Genomic DNA, 18,824 nt, shown 5'->3' with positions numbered 1-18,824 from the left:
CAGCTGAATTGGAATACTGATTACTTTTTTTGTTATTAATTGGAATCCTGAAATGTAACATTTTGATTTAATTTCAAACACATTTAGTTATATAACTATCAACCTGCAGCCGCATTAAGTACAGTACTTAAAGATATATATAAAGTAAGAGTAAATAAAGTGAGATTACTAGATTACATTAGTACTAGACCTTACCCGTTCGAAGATATGTGCTCCAAAATATGTCAAACGCACCCGGTGAAAGTGTGTGAGAGAGAGAGAGAGAGAGAGAGAGAGAGAGAGAAACATTCCTAACTGTGAGAGAAAGGGGTGTGTGTGTGTGGGGCTACAGATCCCATGGCCTGGAGGAACGGACCGTAACCCTGGCAACAGACAGCAGAGTTCAACAGAAGTGGTTAAGAAAACGCTAATTTAAACTGCTTTAATTTGGGAGAAATGAAATTCGGGCTCCGTCAGTGTTGGTATAATGCTAATGGCCAATACCATGTGAACTTTGGGATCAGTTGCTGAAGCGAGTGAATAGATAAACGTAGATAAGCGTGAGCGTTAGAGCGTTAGAGCGTGAGCGTTAGAGCGTTAGAGCGTGAGTTTGCTCCTTTATTAGTAGGATTACAAGTAGTACCTCATTCTAGTGTGTTGGTAAAGTGAGTGAGATAAGACATTGCTACTGTCTAGGTAAGACTGCCACCTTGTGGTTTCCTGGGTAGTATTTTCTGTTAAGACATGTACAGGAAGTAGGTACCTGTAGTAGTACCTGTAGGCCTACAGGTATGTCAAAATTGTGACTGCTGTCTTTTCTCATTTTGATTGTACACAAAAGCTCTCCAACTAGTAGTTAGAGCTGTGGAATACATTTATTTATTATTAATACATTTAATTTATAACGCACTTTACATTTGCAATACATCTCAAAGTGCTACATTAAAAGGAACACTGAATACATTTAATTTATAACGCACTTTACATTTGCAATACATCTCAAAGTGCTACATTAAAAGGAAAACTGGACAAATTAAAATAGACTAAGATAATAATAAAAAAGAAATGAATAGATTCAGAACAAACATGGTCACCTACACAGCTAAGAAAGGTTTAAAAACACATAAGGTATCCAGAAGTTCATCTAGGCAAATGCCTTTATTAAAAAGAAAAGTCTTTACTCGGTCTATTGAGAGGTTAAAATGGTACTATTCTATTTTAGAAAAATGTTCAAAGCTTGTAAATCTCATTCATTACATTTTCTTCACAAATGTATCCCTGTGGAACGAAAACAAACAAACCTTCCCACATGACCTTCTCTGTGTGAGGATAATGACCCAGGGCTATATTTGGAATCATGTCAACTTTGCGTTGTTTAAACACAACACACACATAGCCTATATACATACCTGAGAAGTCAATATTTTGTAATAACTTGAATGTATTCTTCAGCGAGTGAAAAACTATACATCTTTCCATCACAAATGATGTCTCATTTTATCATGTACCTTTTGCTTCCACCACACATGGCATGGGTGTGAACTCAGAGCCTTCACATGGGAGGGACTATGGGAGGGCCCAGAGAATTGCTCAATGAAGCTGACCACATGCAGCTGACGGAATACTATGCACAAAGGTGAAAGAACACGTCATGTGGCGCAAGCGAGGCACAGGGAGTTAAATAGAGCCAACATTAAGAAGTCTAGACATTAACAAGGATACCCTGTCACTGTGATCTTTCCATAGCGCCGCCGTGATCAATACCAAGTTGGGAACTGTGTTTCAGAGAAGACTGTATCTTAACATCGGGAGAACAACCCCTGGTATGGTTTCAGGATTCTATGTTGTAAAATGTCTTAATTTATTTTTAAATGTTAAAGTTAATTGTTCGTGACAATTCCACATTTCTATCATGACACTTTCCTATCATGACACAAATCATCTAGTCTTAAGACTCTTATCTCAGAAATGTTTATATATATGTATATATAAACAAGATACGGTAGGTATGTAGGTCCTGTCCTGAGTGTTCAAACTTGGTAAAGTTGTCTGTCCAGTGTATTTAGATCCTTTTATCTATTCTTTATCTCTTTTTTATAATCTTCTCAAAAGTCTGTCTCCATGCTTTAGCTTATTGTGGTAGTAAAGTTACAGCTCGAAGTACTGCAGCACAACAAAACCATTGCTAAACTGCACCTTTTCAAATCCCAGATCTAGTGCCCTTTGGCAGCAGATGGATTATGCAATGAAGTCTCTCAGCCTCCTAACTCCAACAACCCTCTCAAAGTAAGACACTGGGTTCTAAGTTAGTGGGAGGTGGGTCATGCACACAGTCCTGTCACAGACACTGGGACTAAGTGCTTTTCTGTCATTTTTTATTTGTATAACTTGTTGTTTTGCCAGGTGTGTGAGCTCCAGTGTTTCTGCCAGTGCCTCTTTGACCCAGCAGATCCTGTCGGGTCGGACTCCTCGCTCGAAGCCCTTCCGGGTCACGAGTGCTGACCGCAGTGTGAAGAAGGGCATCATGGCTGATGGGCTGCAAAACCTGATCAACAAGGTATGAGATGGACTGGAGGACTGGTGTGAAGTAGGTATGAGATGGACTGGTGTAAAGGGTGAATTATACTCAGTAGTTCACAAAGTGTTGCAAGATCGGCTATTTTTATTGTGCGACACACAACCAAGTATACAGTCCAGGGGTTGACACTAAGGTCTCAGAGGCACTTGCCCATCGGACAATTTACTTGCGCAAAAAGTAAATTGTCCCTTATAAAATGATAGGTAAGATTTTAATTGCAGCTCAATTTAACACTTATTTCTTTACTTTCTGGGGCTGTGCAATAAAAAATGTCATACCTCAATGGCTCCAAATGAATATATAGCTATGAATATGATAGTTTCATACTTGTTACATTCCACAGACCAGAAGACACAGCGCGCTGTCCACGTTCAGGTGTTTAGACGTATCTCGTGTTGTGTTTATAGACAATTGCGTCCCCTCTCAAATGTATGAGCACTTGCCTGGGTCGGATAATCTGAAAGCAAACTTCACCTGCCTGAAAGTTTAATTTACCTGCCGGCGGCAGGTGGGCAAGCCTTAGTGTCAATGCCTGCAATCTAACTCAGGCTTGATTTGAAGGTATAAGTGAATGAGTCATGCTTGAGATGACGACTTTCTTAAGATTGTCGTCTACGCTGACGGTACACTATGATCATCAATTCTGGACATGTAACATTGTGACTCAGACAGACATGGTGTCAGTGAGTCCAGAGGAGGATGGTGAGAGAGCAATGCAATGAGACACCATGGTGTGCGTCTAGAATATATTGCAATGGCCACAATGGTTCTTCATGCACTTTATCTTGTTCTTTGTGTGATGAAACTGGTGAGCAATTCGTGCTTCACAACAGCAGGGCTTTTAGTATCTAAGGGGCCGTGTCTCCACCAAGATGTTTTTTACTGAGTGCCGCGTATGTTTTGAATTGTTTACAATGGGAGCACTGAACACCGGGCCTGGCTCTGAGCATTTCTTTGGCGCTGGCATGTTCACGTGTGGCGTTTTTTAATTTGCTTGAAGCTTGAGCTGAAATGTTTTCAACTTTGGCTTGTTGAAGCATTTTTAGGCAAACGTTTTGACGTTTTCAGCTGGGGAAAAAAGCTTTGGACACTGCCCCTAATCCTCTCCATCTGCGTGCTCTGATTTGTAATTTTGTATCCATTTAATTCCAGAATAAGCAGAGAGGAACTTAGGAAAATAGCTACTGCAGGCATAAGGTTTCCTCTAGTTCAGGGGTCTTCAACAGGGGGTCTGGGACCCCTAGGGGGTCTTCAGAGTTACTACAGGGGGTCCTCCAAATCTTTGTGTGATGGAAACTTTTTTCTCCTTCTTTATTGCGACCGAAGGTCGCATATACTCTGAAGAACCGTGTCGCTTGAGTGACCTTCCTTCCGTAACCTCTGTGATGTCAGTGTGATGTCAGCGAGTTGTGACATCACTTCCTGAACAGGGCGGCTACACGAAATGTGGATAACACTATATATGGAGATAGTCCAGTCCATCATGTCATATGGGACTACCGTCATAGAAAGCTCAACGTTGGGCATTTGGACCTATACATGGAGAAATGGAGCGAATCTGTTTGGCCTAAACATGGAGATGTGGATAACACTATATATGGAGATAGTCTAGTCCAATATGTCATATGGGACTACCGTCATAGACAGTAGCCATTGTTAATCCGGAGTCAATGGCTGACTGTCTGTACAGAAAGTGATGTCACATGACATACTTTTTATGCCCATATATGAGTCCTAACATGGAGATGTGGATAACACTATATATGGAGATAGTCTAGTCCAATATGTCATATGGAACTACCGTCATAGACAGTAGCCATTGTTAGGTCGGAGTCAATGGCTGTCTGTCTGACTGTCTGTACAGGAAGTGATGTCACATGACATACTTTTTATGCCCATATATGAGTCCTTCTGTACCACATCTCCATGTTTAGGCAAACTCCACACAGAAAGGCCCTATCGCCAACCCAACCTAGGGTGTGAACGATAGGGCCTTTCTGTGTGGAGTTTGCATGTTCTCCCCGTGTCTCCTAGGGTTGATACCCTCACAAAAACATGAACAAACTCCCCCCAGAATGACAACAACTGGAATCGTCAGAGAAACGCGGTGGTTGGCCAGATGGTCAAGAATTGGCGCGACCTTGCCCTTTAGGGCGAGGTTGCATGTCACCCTGAGGTCGCATTCCACCCTCAGGTGTCTTACTAGTATTAACAATTTGAACCCTAGCGTCCATATTCGGAGAACTTTAGCCAAAAATAGCAGATCTACACCTCGCAGCGCGAGGCGTTGTGAGCTTGTAGATCGCCTATTTTCGGCAAAGAGGTTTGGTGTAGAGGGGAAAAAGAGCAGACTAAGTACAGAGTGAAAGGTCAAATGTATTAAGTATTGGCGGTTCAAGTGGTTAAATATCTAAAAACACAAAATGACATGAATCCAAAATACACTGATGATTGTGCTGTCAAACAATTAAACTATGTGGAATCTATGAGAAGGTTATGGGGTCCCTGCTTCATCTCTCTCTCAACTAAGTGGTCCTTGACCTGAAAATGTTGAAGACCCCTGCTCTAGTTCCTCTGACTTTCCTGTTCTTCCTGCTCAGGCCATAGACTCCCTGCATGTGTCCTGTGTCAGTGCCCTGGTGCTGGACGAGGATGGGACAGGGGTCGATACGGAGGAGTTCTTCCAGACCCTGCCTGAGAATGCTGTCCTCATGGTCCTGGAGAAGACACAAAAATGGACCCCACCTCAGGTAGACTAGATGGTATCATGTGTATGTAAATATTTTCAAGAAAGGATGCGTTAAACCAACCATCGCTGCGTCCACAGGATGCATGCTATTTTATCCTGCTACGTTATGAACAAATACAGCACTTAGAATGCGCCACATTCCCGCACAACACAGCAATGTTATTATTATACTCAGAGCCAAGTCAGCCAACGTTAATGTGTTTGCGGGACTCGTCTCCTTCTCTCCAGAGTGTGAGGAGACTTCAACAAATCTGTTCCGTCTCTGTTATTCTTCCCCCTTTCTTATTGCGTTGTTGTTCTTTAGTTCCTATTCATCTCTGTTTCTGTGAAGTGTAAATTATAATAAAACTTAAAACTGTAGACTACCACAGCACAGTTACTGTCCAGCTCTCATTTTGACAGCTGCGTAAACATTAAAGGACAACTCGCACTACATTTACAGGATCATTTTCTTAATTATATCGATCCCAAATGACTGTCCATCCATGGGGTCTGTTAGGGTCTACAGCAACAGCTGATCGGATCAAATGATGCACGTGTCAATAAAGAGTGCTATGGACTTGATATTATTCTATATTGTTCTATATTATTTATGAAGTGCCCTCCGCTCATAAAGTGCTTTCTGTGGACACTGCCCCTAATTTATTCACATAGATTAGAAGCTCATGGCGCATTGCGATTCACCCGTTGTTGTAAACTGACCTATGGGCCGCATGGCTCAGCAAGGCTTACTTACAGTACATGAATCCTAGCGTCCCTATGGAGAACATTCGCCAAACATAGTCGATCTACACACTCATGCAATGCATTGTGAGCTTGTACATAGGCTGTTTTTGGTGTAGAAGAGGAAAAAAAGAGCCCACCAAGTATAGAGCCATGGGGGACCCAGGTAAACTCTACGTTTATAGGGATTAAGTGGATAAGCTGTTGAACTGCATACGACACACTTGGAATGAGCTGTTGACCATTTCTTCTCCTCTTATTCCACCCTCCCACCCACAGATCAGCCCCCCCAGAGTTCAGCGCACTGAGCGCCGGCCGAAGCACAGAAAAGACTTAGCCAGAGTGACTTTTGATCTGTATAAGAGCAACCCCAAGGACTTCATCGGCTGCCTGAGTATGAAGGCCACCCTGTATGGTGTATACTCTATGACCTACGACCTACACTGCTGTGGTGCCAAAAGGATGCTCAAGTGAGTGATAGAACACATATACATTAAAGGGGGCTTGAGCCCCTGCCCTTGTACCTGTCTGTAAAAAGTGCCCTCTCCAGACCATGACTGCAGTTTTACTATGGTGAAAGAAATGCAAATGCCCCTCTTTCCATGCCATACCCGAGGGCAGCATTCAAGAGAATTGCCTTGTCCAAACTCTTGTGAACTTGAATACAGCATCTTATGTTGAAATAATTGCCCTCACTGTGTAGAAATCCATGCCGTTACACCACATTTCCAGTATCGACTTGATTATACTTAGTGTCTTGTGTTATATCAAGTACCGAAAATAGCCGACCTCCAAGCTCACAATGTGTCGCGCTGTGACGCGTTGTGAGCTTGACTTGGACTGCTATTTTCAAAATGTTCACCAAACACCCTTTTAGAAATTTCAGCCCCTGCCTCTCTAACATTCTCTGCACGTCAGTGGCGTCAGTTCAGCAAAAGCTAAGGTATGGCAACATGACTGGTGTCTTTCACAACAGGCATGATACATTTATTTTAAGAAGTGCATTCTATTTTTTCCCACGTTTCTACGGTTTCTTGGGCTGGATATGGCAGCCTGGAATGGTTGTGCAGCTAAACTTGGCATGTTAGTAAACGTGCCACAATTAACAATAATGCATTGCACCTGTGCAGCTGACCTGCGGAATTTGGGAATATACCATTTTATCAAGGTGAGGAGAATGCAAGTGTGGAGAATATAATTATAAAAGTGACCATTTTGTTACATTTTGCATTTGCAGTTATTTTACTGTAATTTAACAACATAATAACCAGTGCAGATAGACAAAGGGACATTCATGGATTTATATTTAAAAGTAACTTTTATTTTCCCCCCCTGGACCCAGGGTATGGCAGCTGCATACCCCTGCCATACCCAATTGACGCCCCTGCTGCACGTCGCTGATGGATTAATAATTTGCATCCCGACTGTTATCAGAATGCCTATCCACAAGTTTCCGCGGGAGTTTACTGGAGACTAACGGGACCAAACTTCCGGGTTTAACAGCAGACATACAAGCTCACGTCGCGTCGCAGATGCAACCCGTTGAGCTCGGTACAGACGTCTGCGCAATGCACTATGGGGCGTTGGAAACTCGTGGATAGATTCCTCTGTATCTGCCTGACACATCTTCTTGCCTTCTGCCCTGCTGTTTCTCGTAGGGAGTTTCTGCGGTGGACGCTGTTCTCCATGCAGGCCACGGGCCACATCCTGCTGGGCTCCTCCTGCTACATCGAGCAGCTGCTGGAGGAGGAGGAGAAGCAGCAGCAGCAGCAGGCAGAGAGCAGCAACCTCAGGCTGCCACAGGAGAGCAGAATCAAGCAGCTGCAGAGTGTTCTACTGGGCAAGGCTTCCCAGTGACATCACAACTGTGGCTGTTTGTTTCTTTAGCGGTGCCAGCCGCTCCAACAAGTGGCCCGGCCACAACGGCAAACCTACAGCTAAGTGGCGCTGTTGAGCAGCCTTAAGTTCATAGCTTAATGAAATGAACTCGTCTAAGGCGCAGCTCCTTTCACACTGGGTGTGGTTTTTGCTTTTATACTGAGTAAAACGTGCAACATAAATCTTCAGTAGATGAATTGCAGTGGTGGATGCGTTTCGGCCCAGGGCGTGGGTCAAAACGAACACGGAAATGATGTTGCTTGAAAAGGCACCTGGACTGCCTCAAAGGCTGTTGCAGAATTATGTTGCTGGCTGTTTTCCTTGCACTTCCTCTTGCACTGCACCACCCAGGTGCTTAAAAGACTTAATTATGAAGTTCTGCACGCCCCTTTTGTCAGGGCTGTTTTAATACTGTTATGGTGTAGCAGACGTGTCTGTGTGTGTGTGTGTGGGGTGAAATGACATGAGGAGTGAGTCTGTTACTGGCACATGTAATATACCGTATATGCTGTTGATGTCACTGTAATTTGCTTGCTCTGTTACATACTGTAGATCTCAGAATGCACTTTTGTTGTTGTGATGTTGTCATTCATTATTTAGTTTTTTTCCCCACACTAATGTTAATGAAGAAATAAAAAAGTATCACCTATTTCCCCTTTTGCAGAACACATACATACCTGTACAGTAGACAGTCTTTTTAGTCTCATTTTATGGGAACATTATGGCATCCCTATTTCAGGGGCATGTCATAGAACGTTTTCAAGATTGTTTTGAAACCTTCAAAAGGTAGCTCTAAAAAAAACGTATACAAGCTCACAATGTGCCCCAACATTACAATGATGTGCAGGGGCGTCACACCAAATTCTGGGCCCTGGGTACAAGGATTCACTGCGGGCCCCCACTGAATGTTAACTATTGAAAAATAGCAGATATACAATCTCACAGCGCGGCACACAGAAGCAAAATTTGAGTTACAATTGTTTGCTTAAAAACGACATATAATCAAAGATTTTCACACATTTTCACGACATTTCAAAAATAGCAGATCTACAAGCTCGCTCGCAGCGCAGCACTCGAGCATGTAGATCTACTATTTTTCAATAGCTTAGTTACTAGGGCCCCTCCACCTTGGGCCCTAGTAACTCAGTCCCACTTCCCCCCCCTTGTGGCGCCCCTGACATGTATGAGTGCTTGGACACTGTAATTGGTGCATGGTCCAGCTGTCTCCCACGCCTTCCTTCCCTAATTGTCGCCCGAGTCTCTGCTGTCCTGTCAGCTGCAGCATCAGAGGATGAGAGAACAGGCCAGCAATGAGAACTGGCCAAAGCATTTAGCAGCTGTAGGGAAGTGAAAGGACAGGGAAGCAAGCAAGCCATTACACTGGAACAGTACTGCAAGCGATGGTTTGCTGGTTGCACTGCAGCAGATTTCAAGGAAGACATGGGAATTTGGAATTGCCATCATTGTGATGGTTTAGCCATTTGTTTTATTGTGATTTTATTATTCTTGATTTAAGGAAACATTTTATTCAGAGTCAGCTTATCGCTTTAATTTGCTGAATCTGACTGAGGTCACATTTTATGAATGTGCAATTTCTGATTAGAAACACATCCAATTATGATCTTTGACTTTCCTGCACTGCTCTTTTCTTTTTGCATGGCAACTAAAAGGCTAAAGTCTGCCACATGCTTAAACATCAATATCAGTATGTTTGGTAAAGTGAGCATTTCAATGTTTAACTTGTTAGAAGCCGAGATTTCTAAAGTGTTTGTTGTTTTATTCTTTTACACTTGACAGCATGTAAACAATCTGAATGGGTCAAAGTTTATTTCCTGTTGCAGTGTTTGAGGATATCAGTAGCTGGCAGGAAATACATTTAGAACAGCTATTCCCCATGCAGCAATGCAATTCCATTGACAAGGTTTATTTACCTAATGTGGCCATTCAAGTGTAAGCAGGGCCTAATGGGAACGGTTTAATTTGACACAGTAGGTAGCAGCACTCGCTCCACTCAGACAACTACAGACATGTTCCTTTTGGTTGACCTTGAAGTTTGAGCATGCGTTTTTGCATTGTCCATAAATTATAATCGTGCTTTTATTTTTGGGACGTTTACAAACGCACTCTACAGAGTTGTAATTTATGTCTATTTTTGCAAACTGCTTGGCGATTATTGACATCGGAACGACCTTCATAGTAAAAAATAAATACTTAATTAATAGTGGTTCCTTCCTCCTCTGTCATTGGGGCGCGAAATAGACAGGCGAACGCATCTCGCTACTGTGTGTGAATCTGACTAGACTCCCAGCGCGCGGACATAAAGATCAACGATGTGCCACACTGGCACTGATGTAGCTTGTAGTGCGTGCGCGTGGTAGCTGGTGGTCCAGACTTCAGACAGAGGAGAGGGAGTTCATTCCGGAGACGCACCTTATGGAGAGATGCATCGGTTCGTCTGATAACGGAGGTAAGACACCGCTTTTTAAACATTATTTGTAGCGATTTGAACGGAATACGTAGTTTCTCCCAAAGAATGTTGCAACAGTTGGCAAGCAAAAAAAACTGCTATGATATCTCGGCGCGGCTATACTTCAAACGCTTGTTGTTAACATCATTTAAACGGGAATGACGAACAACTAGGTTTTATCATCTTTATAGCCTAACTTTATTTTGCTATAACTACAGAGCCACACTTCTCAACTCTATTTATAGCCTATCTATTGGCTACTTGCTATATCTTCACTTTTACATAACACAATGTGCAACATGCATTGCAAAATTGCATGCACATTTAGGAATGACTGTGTACTGTGTAGGCTTTAGCCTGGCTTACAATTATACTATATGGGCAGGTAGCCTTCTACTTTGGTATGATTGCAGAAGATTGTATGAATCTCTTTTTGCAATAAATAAATAAATAAATGGTGCTCAAAGCTTTGTTGTATTAAGATAAGCTTTATTTTTGATTGAGTAAGTGATTAAGTTGACTTATTAATTAAGTCACTGCTCCTCCATGTCAGCAATATAGATCGACAGGACTGGAAATGGAATAGGCCTATGTGGTTTTATTAAAACAACATGTGGGAGTGTGTTTGACACCCGGGCTTTGAAGCTGCGTTCTCCCACGCTCCTGTGGGATCTCTCGCTGCAGCTCTGACTGCAACACGTATCGCTGCTGTGTATCAAAGTGTGCCTATAGGCTAAACATGTTCACATACATGTGCATGCTTTGCGTGGGTCAGTCAGTGCATAAGCTCTTGCACACATACATGTCTATATATTTATACAACATTGGTTCTCAAGCATTTTCATGTCAAGGACCCAAAATTGATATGTATTTAGCCATCTGTAAAGATGCTGTGCCAGGGACCCCCAAGACATAACATCTGCGTTGTTCAAATATTTCCCAAATTATTCCATATTTTTCACAATTCTTCTAGATTTATTCAAAAATGTATAGCCAAAGTATAAAATACCTCACAGACCCCCATGGACCCCACACTGATGTACAGTGTGTGTGCCTACCTGACCTGTATCCATGTACAGGGGCGTCACAAGGGGGGGGGGGGGGGAGTGGGACTGAGTTACTAGGGCCCAAGGTGGAAGGGCCCTAATTATTTTATACTTTAGCTATTGAAAAATAGAAGATCTACAAGCTCACAACGCGGCACTCAGCTTGTAGATCTGCTATTTTTTAAAAGTGTGAAAATGTGTTCAAATCTTTGAATACATGTATTTTTTAAAGCGAACATTTGTAACTCAAATTTTGCTTCTGGGGGGTCCCTGGAACTAAATACTTTTGGGTCCTTCACATGAAAACGTTTGAGCTTGCCTGATTACAGACCCTGTATCGCTACACCCCTTTAAATGTTTCTTGAATAATGGAGTGAAACGAAATGTCAATTCAGGCTGAGTGTCATGTCAGGCTACGTTTGAGCACCACTGACATAGAAACATAGGGTTTTCAAAAAACCTTAGAAGGATTTGAAATATTCAAAGACTTGCACACATTTTCTAGATTTTTCAAAAATAGCAGATCTACAAGCTCGCTGTGAGCTTGTAGATCTGCTATTTTCCAATAGTTAAAGCACAAAATAATGCGTAATAATAATGCGTTCCCAATCTAAATGTGTTAAACCCCCTCCCCCTATGAAGAACATTCATGGGGAGCCCGCAGTGAATCCTTGGACCCGGGGCCCAGAATTTGGTGCAACACCCCTGTCCATGTTGGCTACATGCAGTACCTTTTTTTCAAGTGTGGAAAAATCTGACATATGCCTCTTTGTACATTTTTTATTTCTCCTTTTTCCCCCCCTTCTTTTTTTTAAGCCTATATTTGATAGCGATAGAGGAGAGAGAATGACAAATGCTTCAGCCGGCTGAACTCGCTGGTCAGGGCATTGCACCCTACTGTATGTGATATAATGTGACCCAACCACTTGGCTCTCAGGTCACCCACACATGCCTATTTCTGGCAAAAGCAATTCCTTTACAGAGATAGATGATCTGTCTCTCACACTGTCACACACACACACACACACGCACGCACGCGCATGCATGCGCGCGCACACACACACACACACACACACACACACACACACACACACACACACACACACACACACACACAGTCCACTCACAAATCCAGAGTGTTATTTTAGGTGAGTGTACTGTATAAATGGACCGATACAAGTCCTTTCCAAACTGTCAGTTGAATTAACACTACAGATTTTATTAGGTGTTGGGCTATATGGTCCAGAAGAAAAAATAATGTGTACACGTGTGTGAAGCTATAAGCCGCCATTCTCTTGCTGCAATCAGCGGGGCAATTTGATTAATTGTCTTCTAATTGCCTCCAGCTGTAAGTAACCTAATCATTTTAGCTAAGTGGCTTTCTGTCCAACACCTTTCATCATACATAATCTAGGCCTACTGTACTGTACATACAATATCATGTGTGTGAGTGTCCACTGCACACTTCCATATTGCAACGCGTTGTTCTACATCTGTTATTTTCACTACTCTTGCAACACCAGGGACATGCAGAGAATGAATCAAAAACAGCAAACCTCCAAGCTCACAACGCGTCACAGCTTTACGCGTTGTGAGCTTGGAGGTCGGCTATTTTCGATGCTTGATTTCTACATATTTCTTGATTTGAACATAAGATGATGCATTCAAGTTCAGGATAGTTTAGACAAGGCAGTTCTCTTGAACGCTGCCTTCAGGTATGGCATGGAAAGAGGGAATTTGCGTTTCTAGTAAAAACTGCATTCATGGTCTGGAGAGGGCACTTTTTTACAGACGGCTAAAAGGGCAGCCCCCTTTGATGTGTACCTGTGCACGTGCCTGTGCAACACTCTTAATGACGATGTAGGGCATTATTTTACAAAAAAAGAAAACAAAGGTGAAATACGGAGTTAATATGCGATTTGCACTGCAGCATTGTGCACCTGTGCACACTATCCTTATACGATTTCTGAGTTTTATGATTCGACTGTTCTTACATTCATTTCCCCACTCTTCCCTCATCTCAGGTTCTCAGTGACTGTCTATTTCATGTAAATGTCAAAGCTCCACAATAATATGAATCATTTAACTAACAGGACAACACAAAGGCGGCCACTCACACTCATAGCTCATAATGCTCTTTGAGAAATTTTAGCTGAATAATAGATTAGTTTCACAATTTCAGCTGATGCGCTTCAGGTAGCTATACCATACAGCAGTGATATTCAACTGGCGGCTCGCGGGCCAAATGTGGCCCTAGCAGAGCTTTCCTTGTGGCCCCTGGAGAACATTCCATATTCCAATGTAAAAATAAATGTAACAAATTATCATTGGATGGTTGGTTGTATAGGATGAACATTTTGAATGTTCAGCAACTTATCTTTTCACCATGTTGCTAGGCAGCTTGGCAACATGGTGAAAACAAGAGCTCAACAGATGAGTTCTGAGTGCAGTTCAACCATACATTTGAAACCAATTCTGGGACTTGAGTGGATGTTGTCCATTTACCCCAAAGAAATAATTCACCTGGATTGCGTAAATCTTCTCCATCATCATCATCAAAATCTAAGCCTGTGCTCTATAAAGGACTGGCACAGAAAACATCAAAATGCTGTCCATTGTTGTGTCCATTTCTGGGTCTTGAGTGGATGCTGTCCATTTACCCCAAAGAAATAATTCACCTAGATTGTATCCATCTTCCATCTTCTCCATCATTATTAACTTCAAACACATCTTGTGCTCTTATCAGTCGGGTGCTCAAAACAAAAGCAAAAACCTTTCATTCATACAAACATGTGCCAGCCTGCCTCAAATACTCTTGCCGCAAAAATTCTTCCATGCCAATGACCCATGTAGAACATACTGAAATACTGTATCTACTTCCTCTTTTCTTAAAAACTTCAAAGTCTAAGCCTGTGCTCTATAAAGGACTGGCACAGAAAACATCAAAATGCATGAATGCCGTGCACATGGACGCGTGCACGCATCCGCCTGGGTGACAGCAGACTGCTGGAAGAGCGCTGGCGCTTTGGCATACTTTGACCAAAACAATGCACAGACCTGGTGTGGCCAAAATGTGGCCATATTTTCCCAAATATGGAGATGACTGACATCTGACATCATAGATCTTTGATGTCATAGACCACATGAGACTGACACAATATGTCCATATATGGGCATTCCCAGATATGGGCTATTTATGTACATATATGGGCATTCCCAGATATGGGCTTAATATTGATGACATCAGGGATCTCCATATACAGTATGGGCATAAAAGGGATTATTAGTCCGTGAGTGTGAGTCTGAGTGTCTGTCTATTACCAGCACCGTTGGCCCGGTCGCTGCCAAAATGTGCACACACACTCCCTGGATGCCAATTCAGAACCTCTGCCCCACATTTTCAAATGGGCCTGTTATAGCCATATTCCATTCTGATTGGTTAAGATTGGCTTCCAAAGTTTGCAGGATTGGAAAAAAATGCCTCAAATCATGATCGCAGCTTGCGATTTGTGTGAAATAACAGGCCGATTTGTGTTTTTATCTATAAAACAACTGTACGCTACACCAAACAAATTTTCCAAAAGCAAAACTATGCCGCATCAAGGGGTTTATTAGGTAGGCCCTAAAAGTATGTCTATTAGCGCAGGGGAATTATGTTGGGTTAAAACTGAATCCGGTTTGATCTTTCTGGACAAACATGACGTAGAGTGGTTTCCGCTCCCGACCGGATCAAACCCCTAAAAGTGAAGGGATCCCAGGCTACTGAGAGGTAGCAGCAAAACAGGCACTCACTGCAAAACATTGTTGCATTGTTGCTTTCGGGTGGAAACCTTGTATGTCCACAACTGTTCTTTTCAGGAAATAATAATAATAATACATACATAGTTGTTGGAGCCAAATTGGCCTTTTTGGTTTATTTTGTTTTGATCTAAATTGAATTAATAGTGTGGCCTTGGTAATAATGATGATGTCATGTCAATCACAGCAAATTGGCATTGTTACTCACCATGACAACCACCACAGGGGGTGGTTGCCAACTTATACCTGTCTGTGGGTGATTGTGGGCAGGTGTGCAATGGGGAAAGCCACACAGTTTTCGACAATGTAGAGCCTCCAATAGGTTCTACTGAGGGGCAACTGGGTACTCGTTTAAGTCAGACGCGTGCATGCTTAATATTGATGCCCCAGTGTTATTCACATTAATCAGACAGAGAGAGCAAGCAACCTAAACCAGCCAAAGAAACTATCTGTGAGTAATGCACAAGACACTTTGCAAACAGGGGCCGGTAACTGCAAGACACAAGAAATCATCATCCCAAAAGAATGTGTTTCTAGCTACATGCTGACAAACTTTTATGCCCTGCCCAAGGTTGACACCCAGAAGAGGATGACCGTTACTACATGTAACGTCATCAATGAAGAGGAGCTGGCTAAGAGGCCATACATGGACGGCGTTGTCGCTCCCCCCACTGAGACCAATGTGGAGTTGTCGTTGATAGGCACCAACGCCTCCACATTAGTTCAATCAGAAATTGAATTGGAAATTGAAAATGGTCATGGCAATGGGCCAGCTACCATTGAAACCCTATTGGGGTGGGTTTTTAATGGTTCCCTTTCAGGAAGCAGTGAGGAGCAGCGTGAGATTGGCCACACCGCTTCCACTGTAAATTGTCCCCCTTTAGGTTACAGTAAGGAGCGGAGTGAGATTGGCTACACCGCTGCCACTGTAAATGGGATTTCACTAATTGAGAAATTGTTGGACAATCAGGACAAGCCTGGTTTTGATGAAAAGGAGGACTCTCCTCCAAACCAACATGTTGCCAGGCAACACATTATTGGTCTGAAAAGGAAGTTTGGAAGAGATGAGAAAGTCCACAGAGAATACACCAACTTTCTCAATGTAATCAGTAAGAGATATGCTGAACATGTTCAGTCTGATTGGAAAAGACTGAGGAGATCAGTTGCGTGGCTTCTGAAATCAAGGAAGACTCTATTGGACAAGAGTCAAAAGGGGAAACTGAGTCATGAAGATGCCGATGAAGTGCAACAGGAAATGCAATGCATTCTGAGTGTGACACCAGACAATCTATGGAAAGCTTCACACACCAGCAAAGGTTACCTGTTGAACTTGCTGTGTTATCTTGGAAAGGTGAAGTCAAGAGAACCAGTCCCATCTGCAAAATGGATCCCATACTGGAAGATGGCTTGCTTGAAGAATGATGGAGGTTGAGTAGGGCAGTAATGTCTGAGGCACAGTTCCTCGCGAAAGACCTCCATCCACCTTTATACTGATGAACATCCACAAGAAGGAGAGGTTGAGTAGGGCAGTAATGTCTGAGGCTTGTTCCTCGCGAAAGACCTCTACCTTGAAGAACATCCACAAGCAGGCGGACCATAGTGAGATAAAGCATGTTCTCTCCTGATTGCTGAGAAATGATGTATTAGTGCCAATACATCAAGCCTAAAGATCCTGTCTGAGTGACTTCTGCAGGATTGATGGAAGGAATAAAGACAAAGTATGAGTAAAAGACTGAAATGAGTACACTGGCTAAGCCAACAAACCACTGCTTGCTTTAAGAAGATGCATTTTGAAACCTTAAGAAGAATTTGATGCCTATTGAGTCACTTACAGCAAGCCAGACATCAATGCCTGGGAGCTGAAGGAAGGCATGTACACCCTGAATGACAATGATCTAGTCCCAGAGACTTAAAATTCTAGACACTGCCTTGAGGCTGGCTAGTGTCACCTGCATCCTAGAGGCTGTTAGAGCTAGAACAGGTCCCCACAAAGATTTTAGAATTTTGACTGTTTTGAATTGTTATTTAATGAATTTATTTGGCTCCATTTGTATTGTATGTTTTGAATTGTTCACGGCCTCCTGCCGTTCTCAATTAGGGGCCGGTGTGTTGGAGCCAAATTGGCCTTTTTGGTTTATTTTGTTTTGATCTAAATTGAATTAATAGTGTGGCCTTGGTAATAATGATGATGTCATGTCAATCACAGCAAATTGGCATTGTTACTCACCATGACAACCACCACAGGGGGTGGTTGCCAACTTATACCTGTCTGTGGGTGATTGTGGGCAGGTGTGCAATGGGGAAAGCCACACAGTTTTCGACCGTGTCCATGATAGCCGTGTTGGCTGGCGGCATTCAATTGTATATTCCATCAAAGTGAGTTTATGATATCTGACTATGTTAATAAATGGATTGACATATCCAACGATACATCTTTACTCTGGACATTGAATTAATGCATGCACGCGTCTGACTTAAACGAGTACCCAGTTGCCCCTCAGTAGAACCTATTGGAGGCTCTACAATAGTACTGTACATACATTTTATGTTGCGCTTTTCGAGGTACTCAAAGTCGCTTTATAGAAACAACTTTATTAGGACAAACTAGTTAAAGGAGCTATAGTCAACTTTTTCTTGAAAAACGGATGCTAAAATAAAAATAATGTTTCGAAAATATTTTATAAAAAAATAAGCTTCATATATGTGTTTCAATTAAAAAATGACCACAAAAAGCGGAAAAATAATGATAAAATAATCATTTTGGTCCTTTGTTTACATTTACAGGGCCCGTAAATGTAAACAAAGGGCCAAAATGATTATTTTATCATTATTTTTCTGCTTTTTGTGGTCATTTTTTAATTGAAACACATATATGAAGCTTATTTTTTTTATAAAATATTTTCGAAACATTATTTTTATTTTAGCATCCGTTTTTCAAGAAAAAGTTGACTATAGCTCCTTTAAAAGGTTAAACTATAAAAGAAAGGTAAACAAAGTGAGGTTGGGATTCAGGGAATGCGAGATGTCTTCCAATGGATCCAATGTAGTTATTATTTAGTTACAAGTTCTTGTTAATACTTTTCATTGGTTCAATAATTATAAAACCCACAGACACACTTAAGAACGTTAACTTTGACTTTACAAAAAAAAAGTAAAATAGCCAATCTACAACGTGAACTTGCAGATCGGCAATTGTTCTGCTACTTTTATATGACGCTGCAGCAGTGCATTAATTTACGAAAAAAACATAAAAAGGTGAAATATGGAGGTACAAGATTTCGTCCCGACAGCAACGATATGCTTTATGTACTGGCAAGGGAAAACAAGGGTGTGTTTGTATACTGTATATACTGTACACACAAGGGCTGACAGGACACAGATGAACATGATGGCCAGTTAACCCTACAGTTTACCTGGTTGAGTCCCACGGGGCTCTATAGTGACGTTTTTGTTTTCGCTCTACATGAAATATCTTGGCTAGAAATAGCCGATCTACAAGCTCACACTGAGTTGCTACACACACGATGCATTGCATAGATTGGCTATTTTCTGTGAACGTTTCCCCCATAATACGAATACTGGGCTTTAAGAGGTTAACACAGGGGA

General features: G+C 42.1%; 1 protein-coding gene across 1 annotated transcript; it reads left to right on the top strand.

The window, feature by feature from the left end:
• Positions 1–1,655: 1,655 nt before the first annotated feature.
• Positions 1,656–8,556, top strand: cidec (cell death inducing DFFA like effector c). Its single transcript, XM_080729103.1, has 6 exons — positions 1,656–1,802; positions 2,191–2,265; positions 2,383–2,536; positions 5,158–5,307; positions 6,309–6,499; positions 7,688–8,556. Exons 2-6 carry the CDS (start codon positions 2,213–2,215, stop codon positions 7,884–7,886), a joined length of 747 nt encoding a protein of 248 aa, XP_080585229.1. The 5' UTR covers positions 1,656–1,802; positions 2,191–2,212; the 3' UTR covers positions 7,887–8,556.
• Positions 8,557–18,824: the final 10,268 nt, after the last annotated feature.

Source organism: Nannobrachium achirus, assembly GCF_963921795.1.
Source record: "Nannobrachium achirus genome assembly, chromosome: 6".
Classification (NCBI taxonomy): Eukaryota; Metazoa; Chordata; class Actinopteri; order Myctophiformes; family Myctophidae; genus Nannobrachium; species Nannobrachium achirus.
Note: the sequence above shows the minus strand (reverse complement) of the source record. Positions and strands in the feature narration are given on the sequence as shown.